This window comes from Schistocerca nitens, chromosome 2 (genome assembly GCF_023898315.1).
Source record: "Schistocerca nitens isolate TAMUIC-IGC-003100 chromosome 2, iqSchNite1.1, whole genome shotgun sequence".
Taxonomy (NCBI): Eukaryota; Metazoa; Arthropoda; class Insecta; order Orthoptera; family Acrididae; genus Schistocerca; species Schistocerca nitens.
Window position 1 is genome coordinate 192365103 of NC_064615.1, and position 16476 is coordinate 192381578.

At 39.5% G+C, this 16476-nt stretch overlaps 1 protein-coding gene across 3 annotated transcripts in view; it reads left to right on the plus strand.

Annotated features, from left to right (window-relative positions):
• Window positions 1-16476, plus strand: part of LOC126235882 (apoptotic chromatin condensation inducer in the nucleus) — a 114387-nt gene that overhangs the window by 45925 nt on the left and 51986 nt on the right. For all 3 annotated transcript variants that reach the window (XR_007544828.1, XM_049944809.1, XM_049944810.1), the window contains exon 8: window positions 9994-10186. Coding sequence is in view for 2 of the 3 variants with exons in the window: in XM_049944809.1 (XP_049800766.1) it covers window positions 9994-10186 (193 nt within the window). In the remaining variant the exon portion in view is untranslated. The remainder of the gene's footprint in view (window positions 1-9993; window positions 10187-16476) is intronic.

Here is a 16476-nt window from a genome sequence, read left to right on the forward strand (position 1 = left end):
TACCATGGCTTGTAACCCTGTAGGAATCGTTTCTTCCAATGATTTCCACTTTCTATATCTACAACATCACTCTTTCCACTTACACTCTGAAATAAGCGATTACTATGTTTTTTATAATGATCCAACCAGCTCATGATGACAATCCCTGCTTTATTTCTTCGTTACTTGTCCTCGGTCTCGACATACTGGCTGAAAAAATAGGGGGTGGAGTGCAGTACTGTCTACTGTAAATGATGTAGCTGACGTGTGCATATTTGGCGTTTCACAGTTGTTTACTTCCACTTTTCACAAACCCCCCCATATACACTTTTAATATGGCCAGTGCACTGTTGTTTAACTTTCGATAAGCCTCATTAATAGGTTGCAGGAAAACCTCCACATACTGCTACAATAGTTCACTACTATTGAGCATCTACGAGCAGTAAAATCCCAACCACGAAGTTCATTGTTCTTGAAGAATAGAAAGGTACATATGGAGAGCAGGCACTGTCATTGTTTTTACAGATGGCCTAATAGTGTAAGACTTATTTCATAGTTAAGTTGAAGCATTGTTGTTATTCTAACCAACACAGGTTTCTCGTCTGAAACTTGTCTGTGGACTGACTGTCTTGGGATCAAAATTTGGGACCTTATATATCCTCACAGTAATAGGTACTGAAACTACACATTGTTTGAAGTTAAATTTACAGAAATTACAATTAAAACTTAACTCTTTAAATTAACTGAATACATCGAAAAATACACCAGACTTCAAGAAGAATATAATAATTCCAATCCCAAAGAAAGCAGGTGTTGACAGATGTGAAAATTACCGAACTATCAGTTTAATAAGTCACAGCTGCAAAATACTAACGCGAATTCTTTACAGACGAATGGAAAAACTAGTAGAAGCCGACGTTGGGGAAGATCAATTTGGATTTTGTAGAAATATTGGAACACGTGAGGCAATACTGACCCTACAACTTATCTTAGAAAATACAGGGTGATTCAAAAAGAATACCACAACTTTAGGAATTTAAAACTCTGCAACGACAAAAGGCAGAGCTAAGCACTATCTGTCGGCGAATTAAGGGAGCTATAAAGTTTCATTTAGTTGTACATTTGTTCGCTTGAGGCGCTGTTGACTAGGCGTCAGCGTCAGTTGATGCTAAGATGGCGACCGCTCAACAGAAAGCTTTTTGTGTTATTGAGTACGGCAGAAGTGAATCGACGACAATTGTTCAGTGTGCATTTCGAACGAAGTATGGTGTTAAACCTCCTGATAGGTGGTGTATTAAACGTTGGTATAAACAGTTTACAGAGAATGGGTGTTTGTGCAAAGGGAAAAGTTCTGGACGGCCGAGAACGAGTGATGAAAATGTAGCACGCATCCAGCAAGCATTTGTTCGCAGCCCAGGAAAATCGACTCGCAGAGCTAGCAGAGAGCTGCAAATTCCACAATCAACTGTATGGAGAGTCCTACGAAAAAGGTTAGTTATGAAACCTGAACGTCAACTACCCGAGGCGATGGATCGGCCGCCAGGCAGCCCATGACAGAGCACTTCATCACTGGCCTCCAAGAAGCCCTGACTTACCCCCTGCGATTTTTTCTTATGGGGGTATGTTAAGGATATGGTGTTTCGGCCACCTCTCCCAGCCACCATTGATGATTTGAAACGAGAAATAACAGCAGCTATCCAAACTGTTACGCCTGATATGCTACAGAGAGTGTGGAACGAGTTGGAGTATCGGGTTGATATTGCTTGTGTGTCTGGAGGGGGCCATATTGAACATCTCTGAACTTGTTTTTGAGTGAAAAAAAAAAAAACCTTTTTAAATACTCTCTGTAATGATGTATAACAGAAGGTTATATTATATTTCTTTCATTAAATACACATTTTTAAAGTTGTGGTATTCTTTTTTCAATCACCCTGTAGATTAAGGAAAGGCAAACCTACATTTCTAGCATTTGTAGACTTAGAGAAAGCTTTTGACAATGTTGACTGGAATACTGTCTTTCAAATTCTGAAGGTGGCAGAGGTAAAACACAGGGAGCAAAAGGCTATTTACAATTTGTATAGAAAGCAGATGGCAGTTGCAGGGTTGTAGCCTATCCCCGATGTTATTCAATCTGTATATTGAGCAAGCAGTGAAGGAAACAAAAGAAAAATTTGGTGTAGGTATTAAAATCCATGGAGAAGAAATAAAAACTTTGAGGTTCGCCGATGACATTGTAATTCTGTCAGAGACAGCAAAGGACTTGGAAGAGCAGTTGAAAGGAATGGACAGTGTCTTGAAAGGAGGGTATAAGATGAACATCAACAAAAGCAAAACGAGGGTAATGGAATGTAGTCGAATTAAGCCGAGTGATGCTGAGGGAATTAGATCAGGAAATAAGGCACTTAAAGTAGTAAAGGAGTTTTGCTGTTTGGGGAGCAAAATAAGTGATGATGGTCGAAGTAGAGAGGATATAAAATGTAGACTGGCAATGCCCCCCCACCCCACCCCACCCCCTCCTCAAACACAGAAGTCAAAGTTATAAAACAGCACCAAATAACACAGAGGTTCCTTGGGGCTGCCGTGTTTTTTCATTACAACTTCCTTGGCGCAACCGACAAGTACTTGTCGGTGCCGTTCGACTGCAGTGTCTACAGTCTTCTCACTACACACTTTGGACCTGCACACACACACAGACAGGCGATGCGCAGTAGATAGGCTCTCTCACACTTATATTTAAAATATCATGTGTTTGAGACGGTAGAAGGCAGAGTGGTTCTAGAATTTACATGGAAATTCTCGAAACACTACACATCACCATCCTCTGATCGAACACACAATATTTTATACATAATCATTATGCACATTAATATCACACATAATAACAATTCACATTTTAAGAGTATATATTTATTACGTAGGTTTATATATAACTTTATCACATCAACAACATTCACCCCCTTCCAATCGTAAATGCCAGGTGTTCGTGACACACCAGTAATCTAATTTCTGTTCTGTTGTAGTTTGGAGGAACTCTGGGGAACATGAGGGTGTTCCTTCTGATACTCGTAAACTTACATAAAACGTAATAATGTTAGTTGTGTACTCAGGTCTTTCAGTGCTCTGTCAAACTCTTCACGCAGTATCGTATCTCCCATTTCATCTTCATCTACATCCTCTTCCATTTCCATAATATTGTCCTCAAGTACATCGCCCTTGTATAGACCCTCTATATACTCCTTCCACCTTTCTGCTTTCCCTTCTTTGCTTAGAACTGGGTTTCCATCTGATACTGTAGGCAGTATGTATCTTACCCCTAGTGAGATAAGCCTCTACATGCTTACATTTGTCCTCTAGCCATCCCTGATTCGCCATTTTGCACTTCCTGTCGATCTCATTTTTGAGACGTTTGTATTCCTTTTTGCCTGCTTCATTTACTGCATTTTTATATTTTCTCCTTTCATCAATTAAATTCAATATTTCTTCTGTTGCCCAAGGATTTCTACTAGCCCTCGTCTTTTTACCTACTTGATCCTCTGCTCCCTTCACTACTTCATCCCTCAAAGCTACCCATTCTTCTTCTACTGTATTTCTTTCCCCCATGCCTGTCAATTGCTCCCTTATGCTCTCCGTGAAACTCTGTACAACCTCTGGTTCTTTTAGTTTATCCAGGTCCCATCTCCTTAAATTCCCATCTTTTTGCAGTTTCTTCAGTTTTAATCTACAGGTCATAACCAATAGATTGTGGTCAGAGTCCACATCTGCCCCTGGAAATGTCTTACAATTTAAAACCCGGTTCCTAAATCTCTGTCTTACCATTATATAATCCATCTGAAACCTGTCAGTATCTCCAGGTTTCTTCCATGTGTGCAGCCTTCTTTTATGATTCTTGAACCAAGTGTTAGCTATGATTAAGTTGTGCTCTGTGCAGAATTCTACCAGGAGGCTTCCTCTTTCATTTCTTAGCCCCAGTCCATATTCACCTACTACATTTCCTTCTCCCCCTTTTCCTACTACCGAATTCCAGTCATCCATGACTATTAAATTTTCGTCACCCTTCACTATCTGAATAATTTCTTTTATTTCATCATACATTTCTTCAATTTCTTCGTCATCTGCAGCGCTAGTTGGCATATAAACTTGTACTACTGTAGTAGGTGTGGGCTTCGTATCTATCTTGGCCACAATAATGCGTTCACTATGCTGTTTGTAGTAGCTTACCCGCATTCCTATTTTCCTATTCATTATTAAACCTACTCCTGCATTACCCCTATTTGATTTTGTATTCATAACCCTGTAGTCACCTGACCAGAAGTCTTGTTCCTCCTGCCACCGAACTTCACTAATTCACAGTGTATTGTACATTTGCACAAAATATCCAGAGGTTATAGTTTTAATAGAAATTAGGCATATTCATGATAAGTGATGTCCTTTTTGGTTAAACAATGGTTGCATGCTAAGATCTGGATCACTTTATACAAGTCCTGTCTTGCTTAAAAGAATTAATCCTCATGGGTAGCAAAAATTACCCATAAGGATTAATTCTAACTTATGTCTAAAAAAAAGTTTAACACTAATGGCAAACTATAGTCATTACATCATAAATAATTGCAGTACATAATTCTCATAACATTATAGTAATTAGCACTAAAATTGACTATAGTATGAAAGGTGTGGACTAGAAAAAATATTAAAATCAAGTGCACATTACACACCAAACATTAGTCAGTCATAACTTGTAACTCTTCAGGCTTTCCCGGCGATCTAATGACATCTTGGGTTGTCGGGTGTTCTGCCGGATATCAGCGTCGTACTTGCACGATATTTCGGTCACGTAGCTCGTAACCTTCATCAGGTGCGACCTGAGACTGCTCCTCGAGTGGACCTGGTCCAGTATTTATGCCTATGGCCTTCCCCCTCCACCAACCGCTGCAGGCGCTTCCTCTGTGGTCCGCGCCCATTCCCTGCGACCTGCTGGAGCGTTGCTGCTCCGTTTTCCGTCCACTGCGGTTCTAGGTGTTCCCTCTGCGGTCCGCGCCCACCAACCCCGCTCCTGGGGGTTTCATCTACGGTCTGGGGTACCAAGCGTTCCCCCTGCGGTCCGCGCCCGCTCACCACGACCTGTTGGAGCGTTGCCGCTCCGTTTTTCGTCCACTGCGGCTCTGGATGTTCCCTCTGCGGTCCGCGCCCACCAGTCCCACTTCTGGGTGTTCCATCTTCGGTCTGGTCCTCCCGGCAGTCCGTCAGGGGCTCGTTTTCCATCTCCATGTCTCTGGTTCTTCTGTTTGTGCAGTGTTGCAGCTGGCCCCGTTGCTCCTTTAACAATTCCAGAGCCGGATCCCAGGCTCTGCTTAGCTGGTACCCTGTGTCACGGTTCATAAGATCGTCAGCCATTTTAATTTCTATCGATTCTCTTATAACACTGTCCCAAAATCTGGGTGTTTGTGCTAGAATCCTGGTATCCTCATACTTCATGGCCTGATCTAGTTCTAGACAGTGTTCAGCAATGGCTGACTTAGTCGATTCTAAGCCGCAGGCGGTTTTTTGTATTACAAAAAATGGAAAAAAATGCGGCTTAGATTCGAGTAAATACGGTACATACATAAAACTAAGCACAAAATTACATCTGGTGTTATATTCTTTAAAACTGAGGACCAACCTTTCTCATTTTATGAAAATGCAGATTATACTCGCTTATGTTTGTGGTAATTAGTCAGAAATGAAAAAAACGATTTAAGGAAGCAGACGGCAAAACAAGAGAGGAAGTAAAAATATACCAGCTTGCTTCGTCACAAGCCATTCAACACACGAAATTTTCAAGACCCATCTTCAAAGGGATTTCCCAAGCTGCTCTTGCAGCATGTTTCCACTTACAGGAATACCGCCACTTCTCATTCCTTCAAACCGTTTAAAAATAATAGGTTCCACATCTCTATAATTTTTTTTTTTTTTAAAGGATGCCACATGATGTAGACGGTGCTAAATTGTAGTTCTTTGCCATGTCAGAAAATTTTATGTTGCAACTATCTTCAGTATTGTGGAGGATGATCATCAGTTTTCTACAGTTGCAGGCCACAACCCCACATATGTGAAACTGATAAATTTGACAATAACAGAGACAACACTTTACGTCTCCCACTTGGTCATATCTACAAAACTGGAAGCAGAAAGTTCCTTTTATATGGTTTAAATGATTTAAGGAATTTTGCCACTTCATCTAACTGGGGTGAAATTACATTACATGTTCCACAGGATTCAATCATGGGTCCCCTCGTTTCCTTGATATATGTGAATGACCTCCCTTCTTATCTGAAACAAGAAGCTAAACTGACACTGTTTGCTGTGGTACAAGCATCATTATTAATCCAGTAAAAGAAACTCCATTAGAAGATGATACAAATAATGTCTTTGAAAAAACACAGTACATCCAATTTTCTGCTGCAAGGAGTACAGGTCCTTCAATAAAAATAATACATCAACAGAAGACAGTAGCCAGGGAAGAGCATACTAAGATTTTTGTTGTACATATAGATGAGAATCTTAATGGCAAAATCCATGTTTTGGGTCTCCTAAAGTGACTAGGTTCAGTAACTTTTGCAGCCAGAATAATTGCCAGTTTTGAGGATACGGAGATTAGTAAGCTAAGCTAACATACTTTCACTCAGATGTCATGTGGAATAATATTTTGGGGTAACTTAACACTTAGGCAAAAATTATTCACTGCTCAAAAGAAAGCAGTTAGAAAAATGTGTGGGGCTCATAGTCACACATCTTGTAGGCATCTGTTTAAAACTCAGTTTTAATAGCCTCACAGTATATGTTCTCAGTAATAAAATTTGTTCTCCGAAACATGTACCAGTTTAAAAACAACAGTGACATTCATGATTACAGTACCAGAAGACAGACAGGCTTCACTGTCCTCTTCTTAAACTGTCTTTGGCACAGAAGGGGGTAAAAATATGCTGCTGTAAAAGGGCACGGCGGACTTCCTTCCCTAATCCGATGAAACCGATGACCTCGCTGTTTGGTCTCTTTCCCCAAACAACCCAACCCAAACCCTGCTGTAAAACTTATTGATAAATTACCACAAGGAATAAAATGTCTGACCGACAGCAGTAATAGTTCCAAAAATAAATTGAAGTCTTATCTCCTTGACAACTATTTCTCATAGATGAATTCTTGAATAGAAATAAATAAATCTATAGGTGCCATGTATACATTTTGTGCCGTTTAAGACAGCGGGGTAGGTAATAAAAATTTTAAGCTTTTTTAAAAGAGAGAGAGAGATAACATTGATTCATGTGTGCATTTCTTATGCATTTGTCTTCCGCATTCCACATGTAACGGTTACCATGAGATTGATGAGTGGAACACATAACTAACAAACTCAGTGAATGTGACATCAGATCACGTGAGTAATATCGCACTGTAGACAGGACACACATTGATTTCTGGTTCTTTCAATGCTTTTTCTGATATCGCCACAATTTAATTCAATCCAGGTACTTATCGACCGAAAGAATCAGTTTCCTTATACTGTCATCACACGACACAAAAGATGTTTGTGAAACCGAAAGAATTTAGCAACTCAATTGGATATGTAAAAAATTTAGCAAAAACTGGATTTTAATCGTTAGAGTGTTCTGTATTCATTCCTTAAAAGCAGGCTTTTTGTTAAAGCAGTGTTCTTTAAAAGCAGGTAGGAATACCATTGTTCTTGTGGGAGTTTCATCTGGGCCACGGAAATATTTCTTAAAAGCGGGGTTTCCTTAAATGCTGGCTCATTAGTTTAGGGTTTTACTGTATGTGTGGAAGAAATTAGTAACACAGTAGGAGGAAATAAATCATGAATAATCATTGTAATTTAATGCTGTTTAATTGTAGTAATGTAAAGCTTGAGGACTGTTAAGATCCTGACAAACAGATTTGCAAGAAAACCAAATTGTTACATGACCACCAAAGTTGCTCTGAAATATTGTAAACCATATTTTGGTCTAAATAAGACTATTATGATGTGAAAACGTAGAATATAAATTATATTACTTTTTTTTACTACTGCTGCTGCAGAAAAGATGAACCCTTAGAAGTAAGACACAGAGATTTTGGGCATGCTGTCCTACAATAGCTTTCGTTAAACTACAGCAGTTTAATGTAGAAAGACAGTTGTTAATTAGTAAATAATATTAAATTTACCATAACCCACCCTGTCTCGGCTAAATAATCCTTGAGTTTGTAATATGAATTATGTAAGCGGTATGCCTTAACTGACTGTAAATATTTAGATTTTAGTTATCTCTTTAATCTCATTGTTTAGAGTATTGCACAATTTTATTCCCTTGTAGAAAGTGCTGTACGGTTAGAATTTACAGCAGTTTAAACATGTCATGGAACTCAGTTACTATTTCTACTTAATATGCTATTGGCCCTTCTTTGTAATTTGACCACTTGTGCACCCGGTTTTTTTTTACCCCCCAGAATAAAGATCCCATCATTAATTATTGAGTACGTATAGATATAGTATGCTTCTATGAATGAATGAATGTGTGTGTGTGTGTGTGTGTGTGTGTGTGTGTGTGTGTGTGTGTGTTTGTGTGTGTCTACATTTGACGAAGGACTTAATCCAATAGCTTATAATATCCAACAGTCTTGTTTTTTTTCAATGTGCCTGTCTGTCACTCAACGTCTCCTCTGTATGGTGAATAGCAACCTATCCTTTCTATATTGTTGTAAATAACATGCTTCATTATTTTCGGTTTACTGTATATTACAAAATCACACAGCATTGTCGTTAATGATAACTGCACGTCATTTCTTTACCTACTGTTATCTTCATCATTGTTGATTATATTTTGAAGTGTTGTTCGAGGCTCGGAACACTCCCACAACAATAAATAAGAGTGAAGTTCTGTCTCCATTTATTAATAAATAAATTAATAAAATAATTTTCCTCAACTTAGCCCAAATGGTCTCCTTTGACTGATACTGAAACTCAACACTGACTGAGTCCAAAAATCGCAAAAACCTGAAAGAAAATCTTCGACTAAACAGTAAGTTCACTGAATGCTTAATAACACAGTCCTTCTCTTCCTGGAACACACAAAAATATTCTCTGTGATGTGATCCAGTGCTTCTATTTGACTGAACACTGAGAAATTCTAAGGCCGCAATTCCACTGGGAAGTGTAAGCCTGAACAGAATGAAACTTCCAACAAAACCAATATGATTTCAAAGTCCCTTCAGTCTCATTAGAAGCATCTGACAGTATCGAGTGATCGAATGATACCAACAGTTCCCACAAGCATGTCGACGAACTTGGTGCTGTTCACTGGTGGTGAAAGCAGCGTGTGGTTGGAAGCAGTGCTGGGTCCGTAACGGAAGACGCCAGATTACCGGCTACGACAGAACTGGCCAGCTCAGGGCCAGCTTGGGCCTAAATTCTCGCAGGGCAGAGGCATAATTGCATTTGATTGGCCGCATATGATGCAGTGGATGCAGCAAAAAGTCTGCAGTAGGACCAGTCCCTGTTGTAGTTGTGCGCGCCACCTGTCCTCATGTCTCATCTACATGAAGGCCCTCTGCAGCATATTTCTTGGCTCACTGGACTGTGCAGTTGTTGAATCACAGAGGCTGTACTTGCAACAGACTGCCTGGCAGAGGTGTGGTGCAGGGTGGCGTCAGCACCTGATGAATTCTATGACACACCATGTTTAATTACTGTTTCATAAATATGAATTATGTCACAGGTTCATGGTAATCAAATATAAGTACTTGTTTATAAGTAGCTAGTCTCAGGGACTTGGTCAAAACAAATGAGACAGTAAACTAAAACATAAAGAGTTTGCAGTTTGCGCTTCAGTGCACACAAGAATATTTCTCATGTAATTTTATTTTATTTATTTATTTTTTTTTTCCTCCATATTACAGATGTGGATTTCTAAGTTTTTCCGTTACAAGAAGTACAACCCTTGATTTTTCCATTTACTTTATTAGTCTGAAAAGTTTGAACTGTACTTACAGAACTTGATTCCTGGTGCCAAACCACTTTCTGCCGGAGAAGTTCAGCTGACTGAAGATGATAACTGTAAAGATACTAAAATTGAAGTGGAAGAAAGCTGGTCAGCAAAAGTTACAGAGGTAAAGGAATTGATGAGGCCACTTGCAGTGATGCCAGACACCAGCAGACCCACTACGTCAGCAGCAGATGATCACAGTGAGTAAAGCTTGTACTTTTATTCTGGAATGAAATCTTTATGCTGATACGATGTATCACCTACTGCACTTTATCTAAATGGAATCACTGCTCTGTATTGTGAATTTTCAAAACGAGTATGTGTAAGTGACATCAGAGTTTCTACCTATAGTGTTCAAATACCGTAAGGGAATGCAGTGGGGTGACATTAACAACTGATTATATTTCAACAGGTGACCACACTGTTATATTCAAGGCAAAAACTACACACACACACACACACACACACACACACACACAATCACAATGTAAACACCAGCACCATCACACAACTAAAGATGACTTGACACCAGAAGTTATCGGTAGTGAAAATTACTAAACAACAGGTGAAGTAGCATTAACTGTGTCCCTCTGTTTTTTGACAAGGGAAAGAGCAGGATTCCATGCAGAATTTAAGCAGAAACCTTCATCTCTATTTACAAAGTTACTTGAATCAAACAATGGAAAATACACGGTGGAATGTAACAATTCGAGAGAAGGAAAGTTGCTACTCACCATATAGCGGAGATGCTGAGCCGCGATAGGCACAATAAAAAGATTCACACAAACATAGCTTTCAGCCATTAAGGCCTTTGTCAGCAGTAGACACACATAGGCAGGCGCGCGCGCGCGCGCGCACACACACACACACACACACGCACACGCACACGCAAGTTCAACTTAGACACACATCTGCAGTCTCAGAGAGCTGTGTGTGTGTGTGTGTGTGTGTGTGTACTGCTGACAAAGGCCTTAATGGCCGAAAGCTATGCTTTTGTGAATCTTTTTATTACTCCTATCGTGGTTCAGCATCTCTGCTATATGGTGAGTAGCAACTTTCCTTCTCTTGTATTGTTACAAAGTTACTTGTTAATTTAATGTTAACTGTTGCCCTAATAACACTTTTCCAATAGTTGGAAATGGGTGCCAGAGTCTCAATGTTGTTATATTCCATAGGATGACCAGTGCCAAGACAGTATCCTGCAATAGCTGATCTGCTCAACTGTTGTAAGCATGTGTGATGCTTAATGCTCAGTGCACTGGTCGTTCACGGTCCTGATAGTGTGACCAATATATGACTTGCTAGAATATGACAGAATGGAACCTAAAAGTATATTTATCTTAGACACAGGTCAGAAAGCACATTTCATATCATATTTCCACAAAATACAACTGAGTGTGTTGGAGATGCTCCCTGCATAAGCTATGGAGGCTGTAGACCTCAGTGCCGACTCGGTATTATAATCACTCATCTGGTGCACGGTTGGTCGATAGCACAACGCAGATCTGACGTGTCTTTCACTGTATCCATTCTGACAGAAGGTGACCTCAGGATTGGTTAACTCGGCTAACAAACTCTCAGGATCTGAAATACTGTAAGCCTTATGAACCAAGATAGGAAGTACCCCTCCACGCAGAGCCGTTTGGTGACGACTATCGGTCTGCAGATACAAAAAGTCTTTCAAATTCTCACTGCTGTTACAACAAAAGTATCTTCGACATATCAGAAGGGGAAAAAACAAGTTTCAAAGCCAATGGCACATTTCTCGAAGTCTTCCATAAACAAATTTGCAATAATAGGTGACAACGGGCCTTCCACTGCAACTCCATCTATTTTCTCGTAGTACTAATCATTGAATAAAAAGAAAATGGAAGTCAATACACATTGAAATAGGTTCATTAATTCAACTCTGAACCTAACCTTAGTTAGCCGTAACAAATCAGACAGAGAGACATGAATGAAGAGAGAGACCACATCAAAACTTATGAGAATATCAGTCATTTAGGCACATTCAAGAAATCTGCCAAGTTTTTAATTGTTATCCACAATCTGATGAAGAGGATCCCCTCCTTTATGGATTTTCGGAAGGCAATATAAACTAGGGAGAACAGCACAGTAGTTATTAATAAGAGTGGTCATAGCTTCCTGCAACAAGGAAGTTGAGAGAATGGTTAACAGTCACAGGAGGCTTAATAACCATTGTGCTGTTCCTCCTAGGGTCTATGGCCATCCAAAGATCCACAATGGAGCAGACCGTTCTCGTCCAGTTTTGAGTAATGTTGGTACTCTGACATATTGTGTAGCAAAACACTTTACTACTTGGTTGAACCAACTAATTGGTTGGTGTGAGCATCACATTGAAAACTTAGCAGATTTCTTATGTTGATTAAAGGGAGTGTGTTTGAATAACTCTGATATTATAGTAAGTTTTAAAGTGTCCGTCTCTTCACTCATGTCCTCTGTCGGATTCGTTATGGTTGATTGAGGTTAGGTTTGATGTTGAATTAACGAACCTATTTCCACGTCTGTTGACTTCTGCCTTCCCCCCCCCCCCTCCCCCCAATGACCAGTGTTATGTGCAGACATGTGGAACTGCGATGGGTAGTCCGTTGTCACCCTTTATTGAAGATTTGTTTACGGAAGACTTTGAGAAATATGCTTTGGAGTCATCGGCTTTGAAACCTGTGTGTGGTTCTCCCCCCCCCCCCCCCCCAGATATATTGTTGTTAGTCCCATGGCAGTGAAAATTTGAACAACTCTTTAGAACACATGGACACAATCCACCCGTATATTTGTTTCACAATGGAAGTGGAAAAGGATGGATGCTTTCCGTTCCTTGATTTGTCGGTCAGGAGATTGTTACATACTGTTCACAGGAACCCTACATACACAGGCTTGTATGTACAGGCTTATAGTTGTCACCATCCGGCTCAGTGTGAAGGGGTACTTCCTAACTTGGTTCACAGGGCCCACATCATTTCAGACCTTGAGAGTTTGTCAGCTGAGTTGACCGATATTGAAGTCATTTTCTGTCAGAATGGATACAGTGAAAGACACATCAGACTGTGTTGTGCTATCGACCAACCGTGCACCGGGTGATTGATGTTAATACTGAGTTGGTACCAAGTCTTCACCCTTTCTGTGTTACTCCGGGAGCATCTCCAACAAACTCAGTTGTATTTTGTGGAAATATGATCTGAAATATGTTTTCTGACTGCCATTTAAGATTAGTGTCCTTTTAGGTTCCATTAAGGATGATCTTGGTTTGTGTAAGGCAGGTGTCTGTCATGTTCTCTTAGCTTGTGGCAATTCATATATTGGGCAAACTATCAGGGTAGTGGAGTTGTGGTGTAATGAGCAGAAGTGTCACACACACTTAACAGCAGCCAAGCAAATTGTCTTGGCACTGGTCATCCTATAGAATATAAAAACACGGAGACTCGTGCATGCACTTCCAGCTACTGGGATAGTACTGGGATAGTGTTATTAGGGAAATAGTTGCAATTAAATTAGCAAGTAACCTTGTAAATAGAGAGGGAGTTTTTGCTTAAGTTCTGCATGGAATCCTGCTATCCCTTGTCAAAAAACAGAGGGACAGAGTTAGTGTCACTTCACCTGTTGTTAAGTAATTTTTTTCACTATTGGTAACTTCTGGTGTCAGTCATCTTTGTGTGGTGGTGCTAGTGTTTACGAGAGAGAGAGCTGCAGTTTTTTTCTTGAAAAAGACTGGTCACCTGTCAAAATATCAGTGGTCATTTATGAAGTCTACCAGCTGCACTCCCGTAAGTAGTTTCAGAAGAGTATGTGCAAGTTCATTGCTTCATTAACTTACCTAAAATTTCACAGTAGTGTGCCCAGTAAAAGAGAAATCACAAAACAAAGTATGTCTGCCATACTTAATTATCATGGCACTCATGAAAGATAGTTACATTTTATTTTAATATGCTAGTCAAAGAATCATTTAAAACAAGATGCTCATCTTGACCTTAACTTTGCACTGTGGTCTTTTGTACCTCTTGCATCCATCCCTATATTCTTACTGTATTTGCATTCTGTCTCTTGTATTTATCATGTAATTTCTGTATTTCATAGTCTTTCACTGAATGTTGTATGTATTTGATTGAATGTCAAACCTCTTATTTCATACCTGATAAGCCCTATGACACAGTTGCATCTTTCTTTCTTTATGTTTTCTCTTTAAATTGTTTCACCCCTAGTTGCACTATATACGGCAGTCTCATCTTTTTAGATCTTTTAGGCTTTCTGCTATCTTTGTACTGCAAATTCACTTTATTTGGTACAGAATCCTCTTGGTAGGATTACGTCAGTACCATTGTGACGGAGCACACATTTTGTTTTGTGCACATCGACATAACCTTTTGTCTTGTGAACCATTTTGTACTTTTATGAGGTTGACTAGAATATAATGGGACTACAACTGAAACTCCCCCCCCCCCCCTCCAAAAACATACACATTTAGTTATTGTCACCCTCAATATACTCTGCTCCTCTATCCCTGCAACACTCCATGTGATTTTTCCATTGATGGAAACGCTTCTGGAAGCCTTCCTCACATTCGGGAGGGCGACAGTTCGAACCCACACCTGGCCATCCTAATTTAGGTTTTCTGTAATTTCCCTAAATCACTTCAGGCAAATGCCGGGATGGTTCCTTTGAAAGGGCATGGCTGATTTCCTTCCATGTTCTTCCCTAATCCGATAGGACCGATGACCTCACTGTTTGGTCCCCTCCCCCAAACCAACCAACCAACCAAGTCTTCCTCTGTGAGCTTCTTGATAACGTCTGCCACATTTTCTTTCTCTGCTTCAGTGGATTGAAATGTTATTCCTTTTAATGCAGATGTTACCTTTGGGAATAGATAAGTCACATGGTGCTAGGTCAGGCAAATAAAGTGTGTGCTCTAACACAGGTTGCTGTATTTCACTAGAAACCTCTTAGCAAACACTGCGGTAAGAGGTGGTTTAATGTCTTGATGCTGAGCCCATGACTTGTTCTTCGCAGTTTGGGTTTCTTTTTAATTTCTCATGGAGCAAGAACCTCAGTGTAAGTCTGTTAATAGTTTTACCTTCGGGAAACCTGTGAACATACACAATCCCATAAATATTTTAAAAAAAAATCATCGCTTTGAATCTTCATTTGCTCGTTCGAGCTTTTCCTACTCTCAATGAAGTTCGGCCCTTCCAATGCACGGATTGGTGCTTAGTTTTTATATTATAAGTGAAAAAGCAAGGTTTGTCACATGTTATCTCTTTTTCATAGAAATAAGGATCGTTTTCTGCATTGCTCAAAGTGTCAGTGCAAACATTTTCACAGGCTTCTTTTTGTTTGATCGTGAGAATTTTTGGCACTAGTTTCACGTACACTTTTCTCATGTTAAATTGGTTACGTAAAATTTGCCTTACATTCTTGATCAATTCCTACAGCTTCAACAATCAATCAGAAATTCAACCGACGGTCAGATCATATCAGATTACCTATTTCACAATATTTTCATCCATTTTTTATGTTAAAGGGCATCCAGGTTGTGTGTCACCTTCCAGCGTCTTCTCAGTCATCTTGAAACGGCTGAACCTCTCACAAACTCACATGTATGATAAACTGTCTTCTCCATGTACTTCTTTTAGATAGATAGGTTTCAGTAGTAGTTCTTCCAAGTTTCATGTGAAACTTCATGACTATTTGTTGAATATTATTACACTTGTCATTTTTCTGGGAAAACAAAGTAACAGCTCTTACACAAGCGAAGGCCATGGCCATGCAGATTTTTCTAGAAACCAGAGATGCCGCATTCGACTGAGAAGACTTCATACGTCACAACTATTGGTCATTCGTCTTTGGGCATTACTCTGTGACAGCATCAGTCCCATTATTTTATAGCCATACATTGTATTCGCACTCTTTTCAAGGAAGAAAAAAAGCAGCTGTATCGTATCATTAGTAAATGGTAAGACTATAGTGAATTTCACCGTCTTTGCAAGGAACTTTGGCCTTGTGGACAGTCTTTCTTCGGTTATTTTCAAGTGTGTTTTGAACAGTTCAGTGTGTTACCCAAGCCCATTGAATGTAAAATATTGACTGGCTCCAGTTGTGCCTCGTTAATCATCTAATCAAAAGGTAGAAAGGGAAAATCGTCATCCAAGAATTGTAGGAAATGGTTTCCATTTTTGGTTCTTAAGTTTGTGCAAGCATATTGTTATGTCATTTGAACTATTTGTTACACAGCAGTATTCATTTGATAGCAGTACGTATTATACAAATATACATTTACTTATAAATATATGAAATACACATTTATTTATAAATATATTGAATGAATTAATACCTGTCCGATTCACACTAGTGCCTGTTTCTCTCCACATTGTCACGTTTTTCTGCACATTTTTGTAATCAGTATTGAGTATATTGTACAAAAATGCTTGCACACACTGAATCTAGTAATCTTTCAGTTTCCCACATTTCTACCACAGGT